We start from the raw sequence: 17,223 nt of genomic DNA, 5'->3' as shown, positions 1-17,223 counted from the left end.
AAAAAACCCAAAAAAATCGCAAAAATAAATATATTTTTTACTAGCTATACAAAATTTGAAATTCAGACAAAACCATGAAGGTTATGCAATTTGGCATATTAATAAGGAAATAGACTGTGGGGATGACAGGCCTTCTCTATGCTTGCTAACGATAGGGCTAGGATAAGAATGCAAACTTCAAATTCTCATTTCATGACCTTTCTAACTCCAATAAGTAAGCTGTCTGTGTGGAATGCCTTCATTTCTCTGGTGAGATCAACCATGAACAGCTCCTTGGAGACAGACTCAGGCAAGATGACCCTTCCTCTACCCTGCCTCCTCCGACTCCAGTAAGCAAAGCCTCAGGAGACTGCTGCTGAAATTCTGGTAAAGTGAATCACTAGGCCAAAGACAGCTGTGAACTACATTGCATTACAAATACTACAGCAATGCCCCGCAGTCATTGTGTGGGTCCTCCAGTATCACTAGAGGGTCTCATATTTCCTCCATCCAGTCAGAATGTGCAGGGGCTATCTGTAGTGGCTATTCCTGGTTGTCAACTTGACAATATTTGGAATGAACTACAATCCGGAATTGGAAGGCTCACCAGTGACCCTTATCTGGAGGCTTGGAGATCCTTATCTGGATCTTGGTTTGAAGATCTTGAGCCATAGTGGCTATGGATTCCAGAAGATTGAATCTCCGAGTTAAGGAACACACCTTTAATCTGGGCTATGCCTTTCATCTGGGATTAAAGGTGTGGTGGAACACACCTTTAATCTGGGCTAAACCTTTTGCTGGAGACAATATAAGGACATTGGAAGAAGGGAGTCTAGCTCTTGCTCTTGCTCCTTCGCCTGCTTGCTGCGTGAGACTGAGTAACTGCTAGATCCTTGGACTTCCATTCACAGCTGCGACTGAACCATTGTTGGGAATTGGGCTGCCGACTGTAAGTCATCAATAAATTCCTTTACTATTTAGAAATTATCCATAAGTTCTGTGACTCTAGAGAACCCTGACTAATACAGAAGTTGGTACCAGGAGTGGTTCTAGAGTAACAGAAGTACAAGGATGAATCTTTTAAAATACTGGAATTGGCTTGTTGATCCACCAGCACTTTCAAATATTGAAACCTCTCCAGATTCTCTCCCTCCTGGGAGCTCAGAGAATTTTGAAGACCCATGGTTGAAACTATATTCCGAACTTAAAGAAGCTAATGCCCTTGATTTTCTTAATGAATTAGGTGATTCAGTGCACAAAGCTTTCTACAAGATGGGGAAAAAATCGAAAAATGATTTTACTGGCTGGCTGCTCTTAGTATCTGTGGAAAAAATGATGAATGAAAGGAAGGAGTTGTGTGATAAAATCGAAAGGCTCCAGACACAAGTAAACGATCTAAAAGTTGCTAAGTGTGTCCTTGAGGAGAATCTTCTCTCTTGTAGCAATAGAGCTCAAGTTGCAGAAAATCAAACAGAAACTCTCATTGTAAGGTTGGCTGAACTACAGAGAAAATTCAAGTCTCAGCCTCAGAGTGTGTCGACAGTTAAAGTAAGGGCTCTAATTGGCAAAGAATGGGATCCTACAACATGGGACGGGGATGTGTGGGAAGACCATGTTGAAGCTGAGAATTTTGAATCCTCAGATTCTCAAGGGTTTGCCCCACCTGAGGAAGTAGTACCCTCAGCCCCACCTCTTGAAATAATGCCTTCCCCACATGAGGAAATTAATTTTGCAGAGTCTGCTCACGGCCCACCAATAGTTTCTTCTAGACCTGTAACCAGACTCAAAGCAAAACAGGCTCCTAGAGGGGAGGTAGAAAGTATAGTCCATGAGGAAATTCGCTACACTACTAAGGAGCTTAATGAGTTTGCTAATTCATTCAAGCAGAAACCTGGTGAATATGTGTGGGAATGGATTTTAAGGGTGTGGGATAAGGGTGGAAGGAACATAAAACTAGAGCAGGCTGAGTTTATTGACATGGGTCCTCTGAGTAGAGATTCTAGGTTTAATACGGAAGCTCGCATAGTTAAAAAAGGTGTCAAAAGTTTGTATAGGACACCAAGTCACTATGCGACCTGAACTACCCATCATGAGCTGGGTACTATCAGACCCTGCAAGTCATAAAGTGGGACGTGCACAGCAGCAGTCTATTATCAAATGGAAGTGGTATATACGTGATCGGGCCAGAGCAGGTCCTGAAGGCACAAGCAAGTTACATGAAGAAGTTGCTCAAATGCCTATGGTTTCTACTCCTGTTACAATGCCATCTGCTGCCAAGCATGCACCTATAGCCTCATGGGGTGTTCCCTATGATCAACTGACCGAAGAGGAGAAGACTAGAGCCTGGTTTACTGATGGCTCTGCACGTTATGCAGGCACCACCCAGAAGTGGACAGCTGCAGCATTACAACCCCTTTCTGGGACAACCTTGAAAGACACAGGTGAAGGGAAATCTTCACAGTGGGCAGAACTTCGGGCAGTACACATGGTATTACAGTTTGTTTGCAAGAAGAAATGGCCAGATGTACGATTATACACTGACTCATGGGCTGTAGCCAATGGATTGGCTGGATGGTCAGGGACTTGGAAAGATCACAATTGGAAAATTGGTGAGAAAGACATCTGGGGAAGAAGTATGTGGATAGATCTCTCCAAATGGGCGAAGGATGTGAAGATATTTGTGTCCCATGTAAATGCTCACCAAAAGGTGACTTCAGCTGAGGAGGAGTTCAATAATCAAGTGGATAAGATGACCCGTTCTGTGGACAATCAGCCTCTCTCCCCAGCCATCCCTGTCATTGCTCAATGGGCACATGAACAAAGTGGCCATGGTGGTCGAGATGGAGGTTATGCTTGGGCTCAGCAACATGGGCTTCCACTCACCAAGGCTGACCTGGCTACAGCTGCTGCTGATTGCCAGATCTGCCAACAGCAGAAACCAACACTGAGCCCCAGATATGGCACCATTCCTCGAGGTGACCAGCCAGCAACCTGGTGGCAGGTTGACTACATTGGACCACTTCCTTCGTGGAAAGGACAGCGTTTTGTTCTTACTGGAGTAGATACTTATTCTGGTTATGGATTTGCCTTTCCTGCACGTAATGCCTCTGCTAAAACCACCATTCACGGACTGACAGAATGCCTCATCTATCGTCATGGTATTCCACACAGTATTGCTTCTGACCAAGGAACTCATTTCACAGCCAGAGAAGTACGACAGTGGGCTCACGATCATGGAATTCACTGGTCTTACCACATTCCCCATCATCCTGAAGCAGCTGGGCTGATAGAAAGATGGAATGGCCTTTTGAAGACGCAGTTACAGCGCCAATTAGGTGGTAACAGCTTGGAAGGCTGGGGCAGAGTTCTTCAGAAGGCAGTATATGCTTTGAATCAGCGCTCGATATATGGTACAGTTTCACCCATAGCCAGGATTCATGGGTCCAGGAATCAAGGGGTGGAAAACGGAATAGTTCCACTTACTATCACTCCTAGTGACCCTCTAGGAAAATTTTTGCTTCCTGTCCCCATAACTCTAGGTTCTGCTGGCTTAGAAGTTTTGGCTCCAGAGAGGGGAGTGCTCCTACCAGGAGCTACAACAAACATTTCATTGAACTGGAAGCTCAGACTTCCCCCTGGTCATTTTGGGCTTCTAATGCCCTTAAACCAACAGGCTAAAAAAGGAATAACAGTGTTAGGAGGGGTGATAGATCCAGATTACCATGGGGAAATTGGATTACCTCTTCACAATGGTGGTAAGCAAGATTATGTCTGGAGTGCAGGAGATCCCTTAGGGCGTCTCTTAGTACTACCATGTCCTGTGATTAAAGTCAATGGGAAACTACAACAGCCTAATCCAAGCAGGATGACAAAGGACGCAGACCCATCAGGAATGAAGGTATGGGTCAATCCTCCAGGAAAAGAGCCAAGACCTGCTGAGGTGCTGGCTGAAGGTGAAGGAAATACAGAATGGGTAGTAGAGGAAGGTAGTTATAAATACCAATTAAGGCCACGTAACCAGTTGCAGAAACGAGGATTATAAAGTAATATGAATGCCCATTGTAAATTTACTAATGCGTTTGCGATTGTACGAGGGATAGTTATATCATGTTAGGCGTATTTACAACCTTGTTATTGTTTCATGTGAACATGAGATATTATTTGTGTCAAGTTGACAAGGGGTGGATTGTAGTGGCTATTCCTGGTTGTCAACTTGACAATATTTGGAATGAACTACAATCCGGAATTGGAAGGCTCACCAGTGACCCTTATCTGGAGGCTTGGAGATCCTTATCTGGATCTTGGTTTGAAGATCTTGAGCCATAGTGGCTATGGATTCCAGAAGATTGAATCTCCGAGTTAAGGAACACACCTTTAATCTGGGCTATGCCTTTCATCTGGGATTAAAGGTGTGGTGGAACACACCTTTAATCTGGGCTAAACCTTTTGCTGGAGACAATATAAGGACATTGGAAGAAGGGAGTCTAGCTCTTGCTCTTGCTCCTTCGCCTGCTTGCTGCGTGAGACTGAGTAACTGCTAGATCCTTGGACTTCCATTCACAGCTGCGACTGAACCATTGTTGGGAATTGGGCTGCCGACTGTAAGTCATCAATAAATTCCTTTACTATTTAGAAATTATCCATAAGTTCTGTGACTCTAGAGAACCCTGACTAATACACTATCCTACTCGGCATTATCTCAGGCTTTCCCTTGCCCTGAAGGGGAGACTTCAGACACCTGCCCACATATTCTACTCTCCTGTTTCTTCTTACAAGAGATAGAAGTGATGATGGTTCAGGAGATGAGGAAGAACTGCCTCTCCTTGCCAGCTGATAGTCATTCTACTTGATGTGGAAATTAAAAACTGAATACCATTATTGAATTTAATATAAACAATGATTCTGTTTCTTTCTTTCGTTTGTTTGTTTGTTTGTTTGTTTTAGACAGGGTTTCTTTGTGTATCCCTGGTCGTCCTGGAACTCTGTAGACCAGGCTGGCCTCAATCTCACAGAGATCCACCTGCCTCTGTTACCACCACCCACCTAAAGAATAATTCCACTAAAGAACAATTCATCATATTCATTCTACTTTTACTTGGCTCCAGTTGTCCCAAAGATGTATTTTACAATTCGTTTGAATTGCTAAGTGGAATTAACATTACATTTTGTGCTACTTATGTTTTATCAAAAATACTGCTTTTTAAAAGATTTTCTAACTTTTACTTCATCATGGCTGAGCCTTTTTCTAACATGGTTGTGTCAATTCCTTCCCTATTGTTGGGGATTCACTTCCACTTCCCCTTTTCGTAGTATCCCACTTTAAGGGGCCATATCCACTAATAAGCCATGTTCTGGGAAAAAAATGTGAGTATCTCCATCAAATAACGGGCAGTCAAGAGCTTTAGGAACACTTATTCTCACTGAAAATAGCCTCTACATCACTCCTTGCTCCTGAGTATGTCGGCGAACAGTCTGTTATATATTTTTGCCTTTTGTTTTGCTTTCCGTACTCAGAGATCAAATCCAGGATCTCCTACATGTTAACCACAGGTTTTCCCAGTGAACTATACACCCCAGACCCTATTATGTATTAATTAAAGAATAAAGACGATAGGTAGTTATGAGCTGCTTAGAATTTCCTAGGATGTGACTTTGCCTCCCGTGAAGATCCCTTGGACACCTGTGAGGTGGAAACCTGACATTAGTTCTACTGTAAGCAACACCAAGGTGTAATTGCTTTTCTTCCTTCTGAGTACCTTGTCTAGTAGGCCATTTACTTTGATGAGGTCATAATGCCATGTTTGTAGAGTCTCCTTTGTCATTTACACCTTTGAGAAGAATCAACTTTTAAAACAACATGAACATTAGCTGGTACATTACAGCCTGAGATCACAGGGACAAAGATCTCTGGAAGGCCTGGTGGAGACTCTTTCCTGTAAGCGTACCTCATCACTGGGCTATGTGGGCACTTTGTTCCATGTTGTGATGGTAACGACATACCTGAACTGATAGCGGATATGCTTCTGGTTGAGTCCTGTACTCCAAGTCATGCAAACCCCATGGAAAAGTTCCTCCATGGTGAAGAGAAACCGTCTTGAATATTACACCACAGAAAAACTGGCAGATTTAGACATCTTTTCCTCTCTTGAACACATTTCCTTACGGATGTTCTCAGAGGAACATCGTGCTCTAGCTTAAGTGTGAGAGTGATAACCTACATCACCATTATATTTATATTTTAGAGAAATGTCTAAAAATGAAGCCAAGTCAATAAAAATAAAGATTTAAACTTTCATCCGGGTAAAGTAAAAGCCTTCTACTCAACATGCCATCCTCTCTGATTCCTTTAGAGACAGGACATGAGGTGCAAGCTTTTGGCTTCCATTTTTCGTTTGGTATTTAAGTAAACGACATCTTTGGTTCCGGAGGAGCTTTAAAAATGTGACTTCTGATAAATGCTGGCAGAACTGGTGCATTCCTAGAATAAATTCTGTATGCTCAGCGATTTCTACTCAAGCTCACTCATAGGTCGTCTGATCATGCAACTGCCCACCACAGAATAGGGTGAAGAGAAATCTAGGCATGGCAGAAGGTTTAAGTATTAAGTATTAAGTATTAAATTACGTAAACTATATTCATTATATTGAGATTTCACGGCTAGAGTCAAATTGTTAATCAAAAGTAAGACTGATGTAACAACGACTCTTATGGTATACCTGGACTTTACAATTTAGAGGGTTAGGGAACTAGAAAATTGCACACAAAAGGGAACTCCATTATTCACCCTCCTTCCCTTTCCAGCACGTTTCAAATCCAATTGTTCTTGCTTTTAAGATCACTGCTCTCAGTTTTCATTCTGTCCTATAGGGAAACCTGTGACTCTCTGCCCCTCAAAGTAGAAGCTTCCTAGGTCTGCAAATACCAGAAAGCATCTCCAGGCGAAGTTGTATCTGCCTCAGGAGCGAAAACACGGTAGGTGTAAAAAAGACATATGAAGGGGGTGGGCTGTAAATCTTACACTTGTAGCTGGAAAAACAAAATGAGATCCCCTCCCTGCCAAATGCCCGGACAGCATTGTGACCTCGGCATAACGCTTCAGTCCGACCTGGAGCAGCGCCTCCGCCAGCACTGAGGGTGGGCCCGCGTATAAATTGGCTGGGATGCAAGGTACCTAGGGAGCCCGGCCTGGCCCCGCCCCGCCCCGCCCCGGGCACCCGCGCGCTAGCCAATCGGACACGCGGGCCCCTTCCCATCGGCGACTCCACCCCCGTGCCCGGGATGTTGGGCCCCCGCGGCGTGACGCGAGCACGGCGGCTCCGCCCCCTGCGTCTCGGGCCTCGCTGGCCTTGGGGGGATGGTTTCATCATGGCGTCAATGCAGGTGAGCGGAGCTGCTGCAGCGGGGAGGGCGAGGGGGCCATCGAGACGAGGTGAGCGTCTGCGCGGGGTCGGCGTCCGAGACCTCTGGGCCTGGCTCCGGGCGACCTTCCCTGACCTCGGGGCGTCGGGGGATCGCCTGGCGGCGAGCCGAGCGGGGGTGTCGGCCGGTGGCCGCGGACAGTAGCGGCCGCGAAGTTGTGGCATAAAGGCGGCTTAGGGGGAAGAAAGGGCGAAGTTCGTCGTGCGCTTCGCGGTGGGGGCTCCGCTCCGCGCCCCTACGCGAGGATGCCTGCCGCTCGGCTCCCTGGCCACCGCCGGGATGCTTTTCCCCTCGCGCTCCCCAGCGGGGTGGAAACAGCTGTGCCCGCCGCCGTCACCCGCGGTCGGGGCGGCCGGAGACCGGCAGAGCCCCTCGCCGAGGACGGCCGCCTGCCCACGGCGCTCCGCGGCCTCTGCCCGGCCTCCCACGCGCAGCCTCGGATCGCCGGACTCATGCTCGTTCTTCTCTGATCTTCATCCGGTGCCCGGTGGGTGCCTCCTTCTATCAGCCCGCACTCTGGGCATTCCCTGGCAGCCCACGTCTCTTCTTCGAAGCCGCCCTTCGTCCCTGTCCCCAGCGTCCTGTGCTACCACAACGTGCGAGCTCGTGGGCCTGCTCCTCGGCCTCGATAGAAACTCGCCCTCTTAAATTTTTTTTTCTTGCGATGCCCCACCCTTGCGGGATTGGTAAGGCCGTGGCTCCTTTGCCTTTCTTTCCCAGACCTTTAAAACCTTAGTTTGGTAGGAGACGCCTGTTAACCTGTGCTCTGTCAGACTTGAAGGTGTTTTTTGTAGCTTCCAACTTAATGTATTCCCCCCCCCCCTTGCAAATCCAATAAAAGAAAAAATTTTCAGGCAAAGATGGCAACCACAATTGTAGTTTCTAGAGATTGCATTATCTATAGCCGGCATTTAATTTGCAGATAGGGCTAGCGGTGTTAAAGCACATAGGAAGAGAGAGTAGAACTCTTGTAGCGTGTCAGCGGAACGCTTTTTGGAGTTTTAACATCATCCTCGAGTAACATCCGCATTTTCCTTAGAATTTTTGGTTTTTGTTTCTAGAAGAATAAGCAAGATCTCGTTGTTGGCGCTTCTCTGCTAGCAATGGTTTGCATTCTTACGCATTTCCCTCCTTCCCCTGTATCTTCCTTCAATCAGCTTTCCTTATGGTATTCTTTTTGCATTTGCTTGTACTTTTGGCCTTTCCTGCAGTAGCATTCTTAGGTGAAGAGGTGTCACGAAATGGTGCAGTGAAACAAGAACAATTTCAGGAAACGTTATACTTTACTAGTCTCCCCAGAGACGTTAGAGAAGTTTCATCATTTGAGGCCAAAAAAGGAACTGTGGAACATCAGTTGACAGCAGATGGGCTATATGATTGCTTTAAGATTTTTATCTGTATTAAGACATTATTTGTTACTAACACTTGACGGTGATCTGTCTTAAGATACAGGCATTATTTAAGACTAAAAATGAAGATTAAAATCCACACTGGGATTGTATCTGGCATGAGAGCTGGTTAGCTTTTATACTTAGTTTTTGGAAAAGGCAGATTTGTTTGTAAGAGATTGCTATTTTTGGAATTTACTTTGTCTTCAGCAGTGGGGGAAAGTGCTTTTTATGCCTGTTTCTATGCCTCAGGCAGTGCTGTGGAAGAGTAGCAGCGTCTTTCTTTTGTTGGATTAGAGTGGGAACGGATCCTTTCTGTTCTAAAGTTAAATCTTGACCTTTTATATGTATCTCTTTTAAAGTATCTGATCATTTTTCCTGGAAATAGTAGCATTTTGACACAGATTTATTTCTTATTTCTTAATTGTGTATGTTATCTCTGGGTGGGTATGTGGGTATGAAAGTACCTGTGTAGGCCACACCTGCTCTGGATCTGAGTTACAGGTGCTTGCCAGGTATTGGCTATGGGTGCTGGGAATCAAACCAGGGTCTTCTCAAGAGTAGTTCTTTCTCTTAACTTCTGAACTGGCTCTCAGCTCAATAGCAGAATCACTCTTTGGTGTGGTTTTCATTTGGTATCTTTGCTCAAAGTTTATTTCCTGACCATCTTTACAGCAGAAGTTAACTCTTTTCAAAATAACTTAACATAACACTATAAGTGATCAAATGTGTTCATTAATTCATCTTACCCTAGGGGATATTGTTTTTGCTAAAGAAAAGGTTACTTAAGCTGCTGTATTTTAAAAACATGCATACATATGTAATGTGGGGTTTGATTACTTGGTAACAATGAAATAATTTTTATATATAGTAAAACCAAGTAAGGAAAGTCTTCACTTCTAACTAGAGAATGTGGACTTTGAGATTATAATTACCTTTATGTTTTTGTTTTGGCTTTTCTGGAACTAGACCAGGCTGACCCTAAACTCTCAGGTCCACTTGCCTCTGCCTCCTGAGTGCTGGATGAGATTAAAGGTGTGCGCCACTACTGCCCAGCTTGCTTTTATGTGTTTTATCTTCATTCATTGAAACCGGTTCTTGCTGGGTAGCCTATGCTTACCTCACATTTGCGCTCTTCCTGCCTGGGTCTCCTGAGTCCTGGGCTTGCAGGTTGTTCCACTGTGTCTGACTTTGCTGTCATGCATCCTGCCAGTGCTTCTCAACTTTCTTCCATTCACACTAAGTACAGTAAGATAGATGACGATGTTGGCGGCTGGAAGAGCCCAGCCCGGAAGCTGGCTAGGAAGGTGAGGGATACAGGGTTTTGTTCTCATGCCCATGTGCTGTGGGGAAGCTGCTGTTGCTAGATTCATCTGGGTACAGTTCAGTGGGATGCGTTTCACACCCTGATCCATCCTTTTCCATTTTGCCTCACCTATGCTTCCTACTAGTTCTTTTACAAGCAAAGTCAGAAATCACCAAGTGAGATAATATTTTAAGAATTCTTCCTTTAGAAAAAGCTTTTTTGGATATATTTTAGTTTTATGTGCATGGGCGTTTTGCCTGGCATGTATGTCTGTGTATGCCTGAAGGGGCCAGAAGATGGCTTTAGACCCACTGAAACTGGAGTCACCATGTGGGTGCTGGGGCCTCTGAAAGATCAACAAGCACTCTTAGTTGCTGATCCATCTCTCCAGCCCTAAGAATTCATTCTTAAAAGAATGATTTGCTAAACGGCAATACTTAAAATGGTAGACGATAAAGAAATAGACATAAACTTAATTTTGTTAATTCAGAAAATAGGTTTCAGTGCTAGTAGCACTTGGAAGATGAGTTTAAAACTTTCCTTATATACTGCAAGAGAATTGTTTTATTACTTTTTAAATGTGATTCTGAAATGTTTGTAAAGTTTAACAATACTGGTATATTAACTTTAGCCAAACCCTGAAATTGCATTTTTGGTTTTTTAACTGTATGTGTGTATGTATTTGTATTATATATATTTATTTTTCCATTTCTTATAGCTCATTTCATGTTATGAAACATGTAGTCTGACTTTCATACATATTTTCAAATTTAGTATTTAGCCATTTTGTTCAGACTCCTTTTAAACTAGAAGTTTTAAATTTTACCTGATCGAAGCTGGGCATGCTGATGCAAGCCTTTAATTCCTGCACTTAGGAGGCAGAGGCAGGAAAATCTCTGTGAACTAGGCCAGTTTGGTCTACATAGTAAGTTCTATGACAGCCAGGGCCACATATGAGGCCCTGTCTCAACTTTTTTTTTTTTTTTTTTTTTTTTTTTAACTTAATTGGGATAATAAGGTGGCTGAGTGAGTAAGGCGCCACTACTAAAATTAATCTGGTGTGTTTTCCTAATTTGACCCCTTATATGGTTATGATCTTAGGAATTTAGCACGTAATAGCGGATGTTTGTCAACTATATAAGTAATGTAATTGCAATAAGTGGTTATTCTTTGTGGACCCCTCTCTCTCCCTCTCTCTCTCTCTGAGGGTGTTCTCTGTAAATGACAGACATAAGTGAGCAAAGCACAAAGTGATGGGAATTCTGTCCCTTTTATTTTGTGATCTATCTCTTGTATCTTAGAAGTGGATAGATTTTTAACCATTCAGGCAGCCCTTCGAGATGACTTCATGAAAGCAGGAAGACAGTGCTTTACTCTTAACTGTGAACAAAGCTTGTAAGTATAGTAAAGCCGCTCATCGCTTGGCACTTGAAGAAGCGTTCAGGAGTAACAAGCTGTGCTTTAACTCATTCTACTTCAGGAAAATCTGTTATGCAGAGTTTTAGTGGCAAGGTTGAATAGCTACACAGAAATACTTAAAATCCACATTCACATTATATAGTTGAAAGAGTTGTTCATTGTCTTGTGTGTAGTAAAACTTTTTCTGAGTACTTCTATATTTTTTCCATCTGATTCTTACTGCAGTTTTTCAGGTAACTCTCCTATTGTGACTTAACAATTTCTGTAAGATACTTATTTGGAGAAGTGACTTCTTAAAAATTATATAGTAACTAAGTAGTGAAATGGATTTGAAACCAAGTTCTGAAAACTAGTGAGGTTTGTCCCCCTGTAGGTAATAAAGATTTTACAAAGTTTGGCGTTGCACAGAGGTTACTGAGACGATTAGTTAGCTTTTCAGTCAAGAGTCAAGCAGATGGGCTGGGGATTGATTGCTCAGTGGCAGTACATTTGCCTAGTGTACTTGAGGCTCTGGGTTCTATCCTAGCACTCCATTGCAGAAGAAACAAGTGCTTGTCAGTACATTGACACTAAATACCATTACTAAGAAATTGGCATGGTAGTGCACACCTTAAATCTCAAGGGCTCAAGAGGCAGACAGATCTCTGTGAGTTCTGGTCTATATAGCCAGTTCCAGGGCAGTGGGCGGGGAAATATTCCTTAAAATTCATAATGGAATCACTTTATGGATCAACTTGTGTGTGTCTTAGCTGTGTGCTGAGAAAGTTATGATGGTGAGTTTTTACTGTTTAAAGGCATTCTTTATCATCAAGGAGAATTAAAAGTATGTTCTGGTGTCTTTCAGATGATGCACTTTAGTTTGTTATTTACCTAAATGGAACACTTATTTGATGACATGCATTGTATCTCTCTGTAGTTGGCGTCTGCTTGTGATTGATATCTGCAAAAAGACTTGAGTTTTTCAGGTGTTTAAAAAGTTTCCTCCTTTGATAGTTTTTGAGGATAGGTTTTTGACCACAAAGAAATACTGCATGCCTCTGAGATGTTTAGAACAAAACAAAGAACTCTTAACATTCAGATGCCTTTATAAAAACTATTAGGAATAAACAACATGGACTCTGAAGTTAGAGGCTCTGAACCTATGCTACATAAAACCAGTATGCAATGGAGTGGTTAAGACAGAAGAGTGGAGAGGTAAACATGTATAAAATACTTTATTTTGTTTTGAGACAGGACCTTCTAATAAGTAGCCCAGAGTGATTGTAAATTTGTAACCCTCCAAGTTTTTTTTTTACAATTATAGTCATAAACCATCACACCCAGCTATAAAATTGCTTTTTTGAATTCTCTTCCCCAAACAGCTTTTCTATTTGTTGGCACTCACCAACAACTTCTTTTGTTTTTTTTTTAAGATTTATTTATTTATTATATGTAAGTACACTGTAGCTGTCTTCAGACACTCCAGAAGAGGGCATCGGATTTCATTATGGATTGTGAGCCACCATGTGGTTGCTGGGATTTGAACTTGGGACCTTCGGAAGAGCAGTCGGCGCTCTTAACCACTGAGCCATCTCGCCAACCCAACTCACCAACCTCTTTATTTCTGAATTAGAACCTTAGATTCATCAGACCATCTGCAGATTATGTCAGTTCTATATGAGAGACCCAGAAATGATCTCCTCTTGTAGATTACATTATCATCATTCCTTTCTGGATTTTATATTAACAGTTTCACAGATGATTTTCCAGCTCCATTTTTGGACACTTACTGTTTTTTTTTCCCCAGCACATTAGACAAAAGGCAAAATGACTATTTCGGTTACAACCTGATTGGCTTCCTTACTTTGCTCAGACTGTGACAGGACTAAGGTATCAGTTTTCAACCTGTGGGTCACAACCCCACCAAGGTCACATATCATATGTCCTGCAATCAGATATTTGCAGTATAATTCAAAACAGTTACAAAATTACAGTTAAAAAGTAGCAAGGAAATAATTTTATGGTTGGGGTCACTACAACATGTGGAAAAACTGTATTAAAGGGTCACAGTGTTAGGAGGGGTGAGAACCACTGCTAAGGCCTTAACCTCTCCCAGATACTCAGGTTAGTGTCCTCCCTGCTCCCACTCACATCCTTAGATGAGTTTCTTCAGGGTGGCCTTCCCTGACTAGCCAGTACAAACATCACTCCTCCCACATATTAGTAACTCACGATGCTGAGTTCCTCCGAATTAGGATTTATTGGAAATTAACTAGCCTACCACATTCTCTGTGTTCAGTTGGATGGCTGGTGTATAGGAGGCCCCTGTACATGGTGAATGAGTGAGCACAGCTTCTGGAATCCAGGAAACTTGGATTTGATTCTAGTTTTGCATTTTAATAGCTGTATAACTTTCTACTAAGCATAAAATAGTCATATTTGATAAACTTGCAGATTATCTCACTTCACAAATTTTTTGAGTTGCTTGTGAATTTTAACTATGATGCTGTACGACTCCAGATTTAAACTCTCCAGCAAGGGTTTTGTTTTGCTTGTCCTTTTGATTTCTGGTCTTTGTATTGAAGACCAGTAGAAAAGACAGATTTCTTTTATGATTATTTGTCATATGAAGACTCTTATATTTTCAAATCATAGGAAGGAGAGCAGAAGTCGGACTCCAGTTAGTGTGCCTTCTGCACCAGTCGTCTTCATAATTCGAGAACTGGCCAAGTAAAACTGTGAGCCTCCTATGCCACTTGTTAAGGCCTAGTTTCCCTTTAAATTGAAGTACATGGGCTGGGTTATAGCTCAGTGGTGACGCTTGGGCTGGCGCTCTCTCTCTCTCTCTCTCTCTCTCTCTCTCTCTGATATATGTAGTAAATAAATACATAAATAAAAATAGGAAAAGAGTTCATGTGTTATAAAGTATATTGCAAGGCTTTTGATATATCCACCCCATGAATACTGTTTTTCATATTTTCATCAACCCCAAAAGAAGCCTGGTGTTTGCAGTCACTTCCACGTTCCTCCCTCTTTCCTCCAGCCTCTAGAAAGCCAGAATAGCTGGGTTCATAAGCTTTTCAACTCTGAGTTTATCTCTGGTGCAGATCTTATCAGTATTTTCAGGGGCTGGGGACAAGTAATAGTCCATTTTATGTTGTAAGGGTTTGTTTATTCATTTGTCAAGTTGATTTTTTCCCCCTGTTTTCATTCATTCAATTGATAGTTGAGATTTTTTCCCACGTTGTGATGAACAATGCCTCTATAATGATGGTGTGCACATTTTTCATGTCTATGCATATTTTAATTTGTTTCCAATGTATATTGAGGAGTGGACTTGTTATATTTTAGTTTTCTAAGTCCATAGAGAAAACTTTTCTTATGTTCTGTACTCATAACACTTGGTACTTTACTTCTGAGTTCATTTCCTCAGTAGAACATTTATCTGATACCAGTTGGATGGTCTGCAGTTCAGTTCAATTCATATACTGACCAGAGTTAATACAAGTCCAACAAGAATGCCCTCTGCTTAGATACCAGTTGCAAGCGGGAGTTCCAGGTTACTTCCAACTTCTGTCCAAAATCTCCAAATTGGAGATTCTCAGCTCAGTAACTCCCCTTCTCATTTAATCATTTTCTTGAGTTGGCTCATAACATTCCAGACAGTGGACACAATTGGTTGTGTATTACAAAGGACTTTTCTGATTTTTTTTGTTGGCAGTTCTGTCTTAGTCTCTTGAGTATTGACACTACAGACACAAGTCACCACACCTATCTATGAAGGGCTTTGTTGATGTTGTTATTTTGACACAGAGTCTCAATGTAGCCTGGTTACCTTAGAACTCTACATAGACCATGCTGGTTTTGAACTCAAAGAGGTCTACCTCTGCTTCCAGAGTGCTGGGAGTAAAGGCACTCCAAACCATGCTAAGCAGTAAAGGATACAAATAAAGAGTTGGGTGAGGCAACACACAGTGAGATTCCAGAGGGTCTCAAGTTTTGGAGTCTGTTCCTTAGAGTTGGAATGCAGATGATTTTTTGTTCAGCCCAGAGCCTCTTCAAAACCAGCTTCTCTAGACTTTTCCCCATGAGACAGGGTCTCATGGATACCAGAGTGTCAACCTTCAGTGTAGCTGAGGATGGCCCTGAACCTCTGATCCTCCTGTTTATCTCACAAATATAACTGGGTTTACAGGGATGGTCCCCTATGCTTGGTTGGTTTGTTTGTTTTAATACAGTGGTGGGGTTTGAATGCAGGTCTTCATTCAGTCTAGCAACTGAGCTGCATACCTACCTTCTTGTGGCTTTCTGAGGTTTCAAGCGTGATATAGTCATTGGTCACTGGTGATCACATCCACTGTTAGTCTCTACCTAGAGATTGGGAGGGTGGACCTCAAAGTTCTAATCCTATAATTTCCCTGACTGGATGTGGATAGATCCTTCTTTAATTAGTCTTCCTCCTTAGGATAGCTTGGAACCCCCAGTTAACTCTTCAAGCCACTAACATATATAAAGGATCCAAGGGAACTCTGTGCCACGCAATTGTAAAATGACCTAATACAGCTGTCCCTTGCCGTTTTTTTCAAGACAGGGTTACTCTGTGTATCCCTGGCTGTCCTGGAACTTTCTCTGTAGACCAGGCTGGCTTTGAACTCACAGAGATCTCTCTGCTTTTGCCTCGGGTGTATGCTACCACTTTGGGGCTAGGACACCAAAATCCTATATGATCAAATCCTTATGTAAATTTTCATAACATTTTTATATACTATATGCAGATTCATGTGTGTGTGTATGTGTCTACGTGCCAGTGTTTTTTTTTTTGTTGTTGTTGTTGTTGTTTTTTGGTTTTTCGAGACAGGGTTTCTCTGTGTAGCCCTGGCTGTCCTGGACCTCACTTTGTAGACCAGGCTGGCCTCGAACTCAGAAATCCACCTGCCTCTGCCTCCCGAGTGCTGGGATTAAAGGCGTGTGCCACCACGCCCGGCCAGTGTTTTATTAATAGGGCAGTCTATAATGACTTCAAACTTTCTGTTCATCATGGCTCAGTTTTCCAACTGCTGAGACCTATCTCTTGTACACCATCTCTCTCTCTCTCTTTTTTTTTTTTTTTGTTTTTTTGTTTTTTTGGTTTTTCAAGACAGGGTTTCTCTGTATAGCCCTGGCTGTCCTGGAACTCACTCTGTAGACCAGGCTGGCCTCAAACTCAGAAATTCACCTGCCTCTGCCTCCCGAGTGCTGGGATGTGCACCATCTCTTGCTTGTTTACTTTTTTTTTTAAGATTTATTTATTTATTATACTGTAGCTGTCCTCAGATACTCCAGAAGTGGGCATCAGATTTCATTATGGATGGTTGTGAGCCACCATGTGGTTGCTGGGATTTGAACTCGGGACCTTCGGAAGAGCAGTCGGCGCTCTTAACCACTGAGCCATCTCACCAGCCTCTTGCTTGTTTAAGCTTAATACAATGTAATGGTATGTGCCAGTATACTCTGTGTGTGTGTATGAATAATGACAAAAATATGTTCAGTACAGGTATAGCCCCCTACCCTCCCCCTCCAATCCCCACCTCACCACTCTGTAGCCAAACAGATACATAGGGTTTCATTCTCTAGCCCAGACTGGCCTTGAACTCTCTATGTAATTCAGTCTAGCCAGTCCTCCTGCCTTTGCCTCCACCTCCTCATACCTGGCTGCCCCCAGATCTTTTGCATCCAAAGTTGGTTAATCTGAAA

The 17,223-nt window shown here is 42.8% G+C and overlaps 1 protein-coding gene across 8 annotated transcripts in view; it reads left to right on the top strand.

The window, feature by feature from the left end:
- The first annotated feature begins 7,135 nt into the window (after window positions 1–7,135).
- The window catches only part of Ube2w (ubiquitin-conjugating enzyme E2W (putative)), a 78,673-nt gene continuing 68,585 nt past the window's right edge, over window positions 7,136–17,223 (top strand). For 4 of the 8 annotated variants that reach the window (NR_073122.2, NM_001271016.2, NM_001271017.2 and 1 more), the window contains exon 1: window positions 7,305–7,359. Coding sequence is in view for 7 of the 8 variants with exons in the window: in NM_001271016.2 (NP_001257945.2) it covers window positions 7,345–7,359 (15 nt within the window). In the remaining variant the exon portion in view is untranslated. Of the gene's footprint in view, window positions 7,360–17,223 lie in introns of all 8 variants that reach the window. The other 4 variants (XM_011238402.3, XM_017322048.2, XM_006495557.4 and 1 more) reach the window with 4 other exon arrangements.

The sequence above is a fragment of the Mus musculus genome, chromosome 1 (genome assembly GCF_000001635.26).
Source record: "Mus musculus strain C57BL/6J chromosome 1, GRCm38.p6 C57BL/6J".
In the NCBI taxonomy this organism is placed as follows: Eukaryota; Metazoa; Chordata; class Mammalia; order Rodentia; family Muridae; genus Mus; species Mus musculus.
Note: the sequence above shows the minus strand (reverse complement) of the source record. Positions and strands in the feature narration are given on the sequence as shown.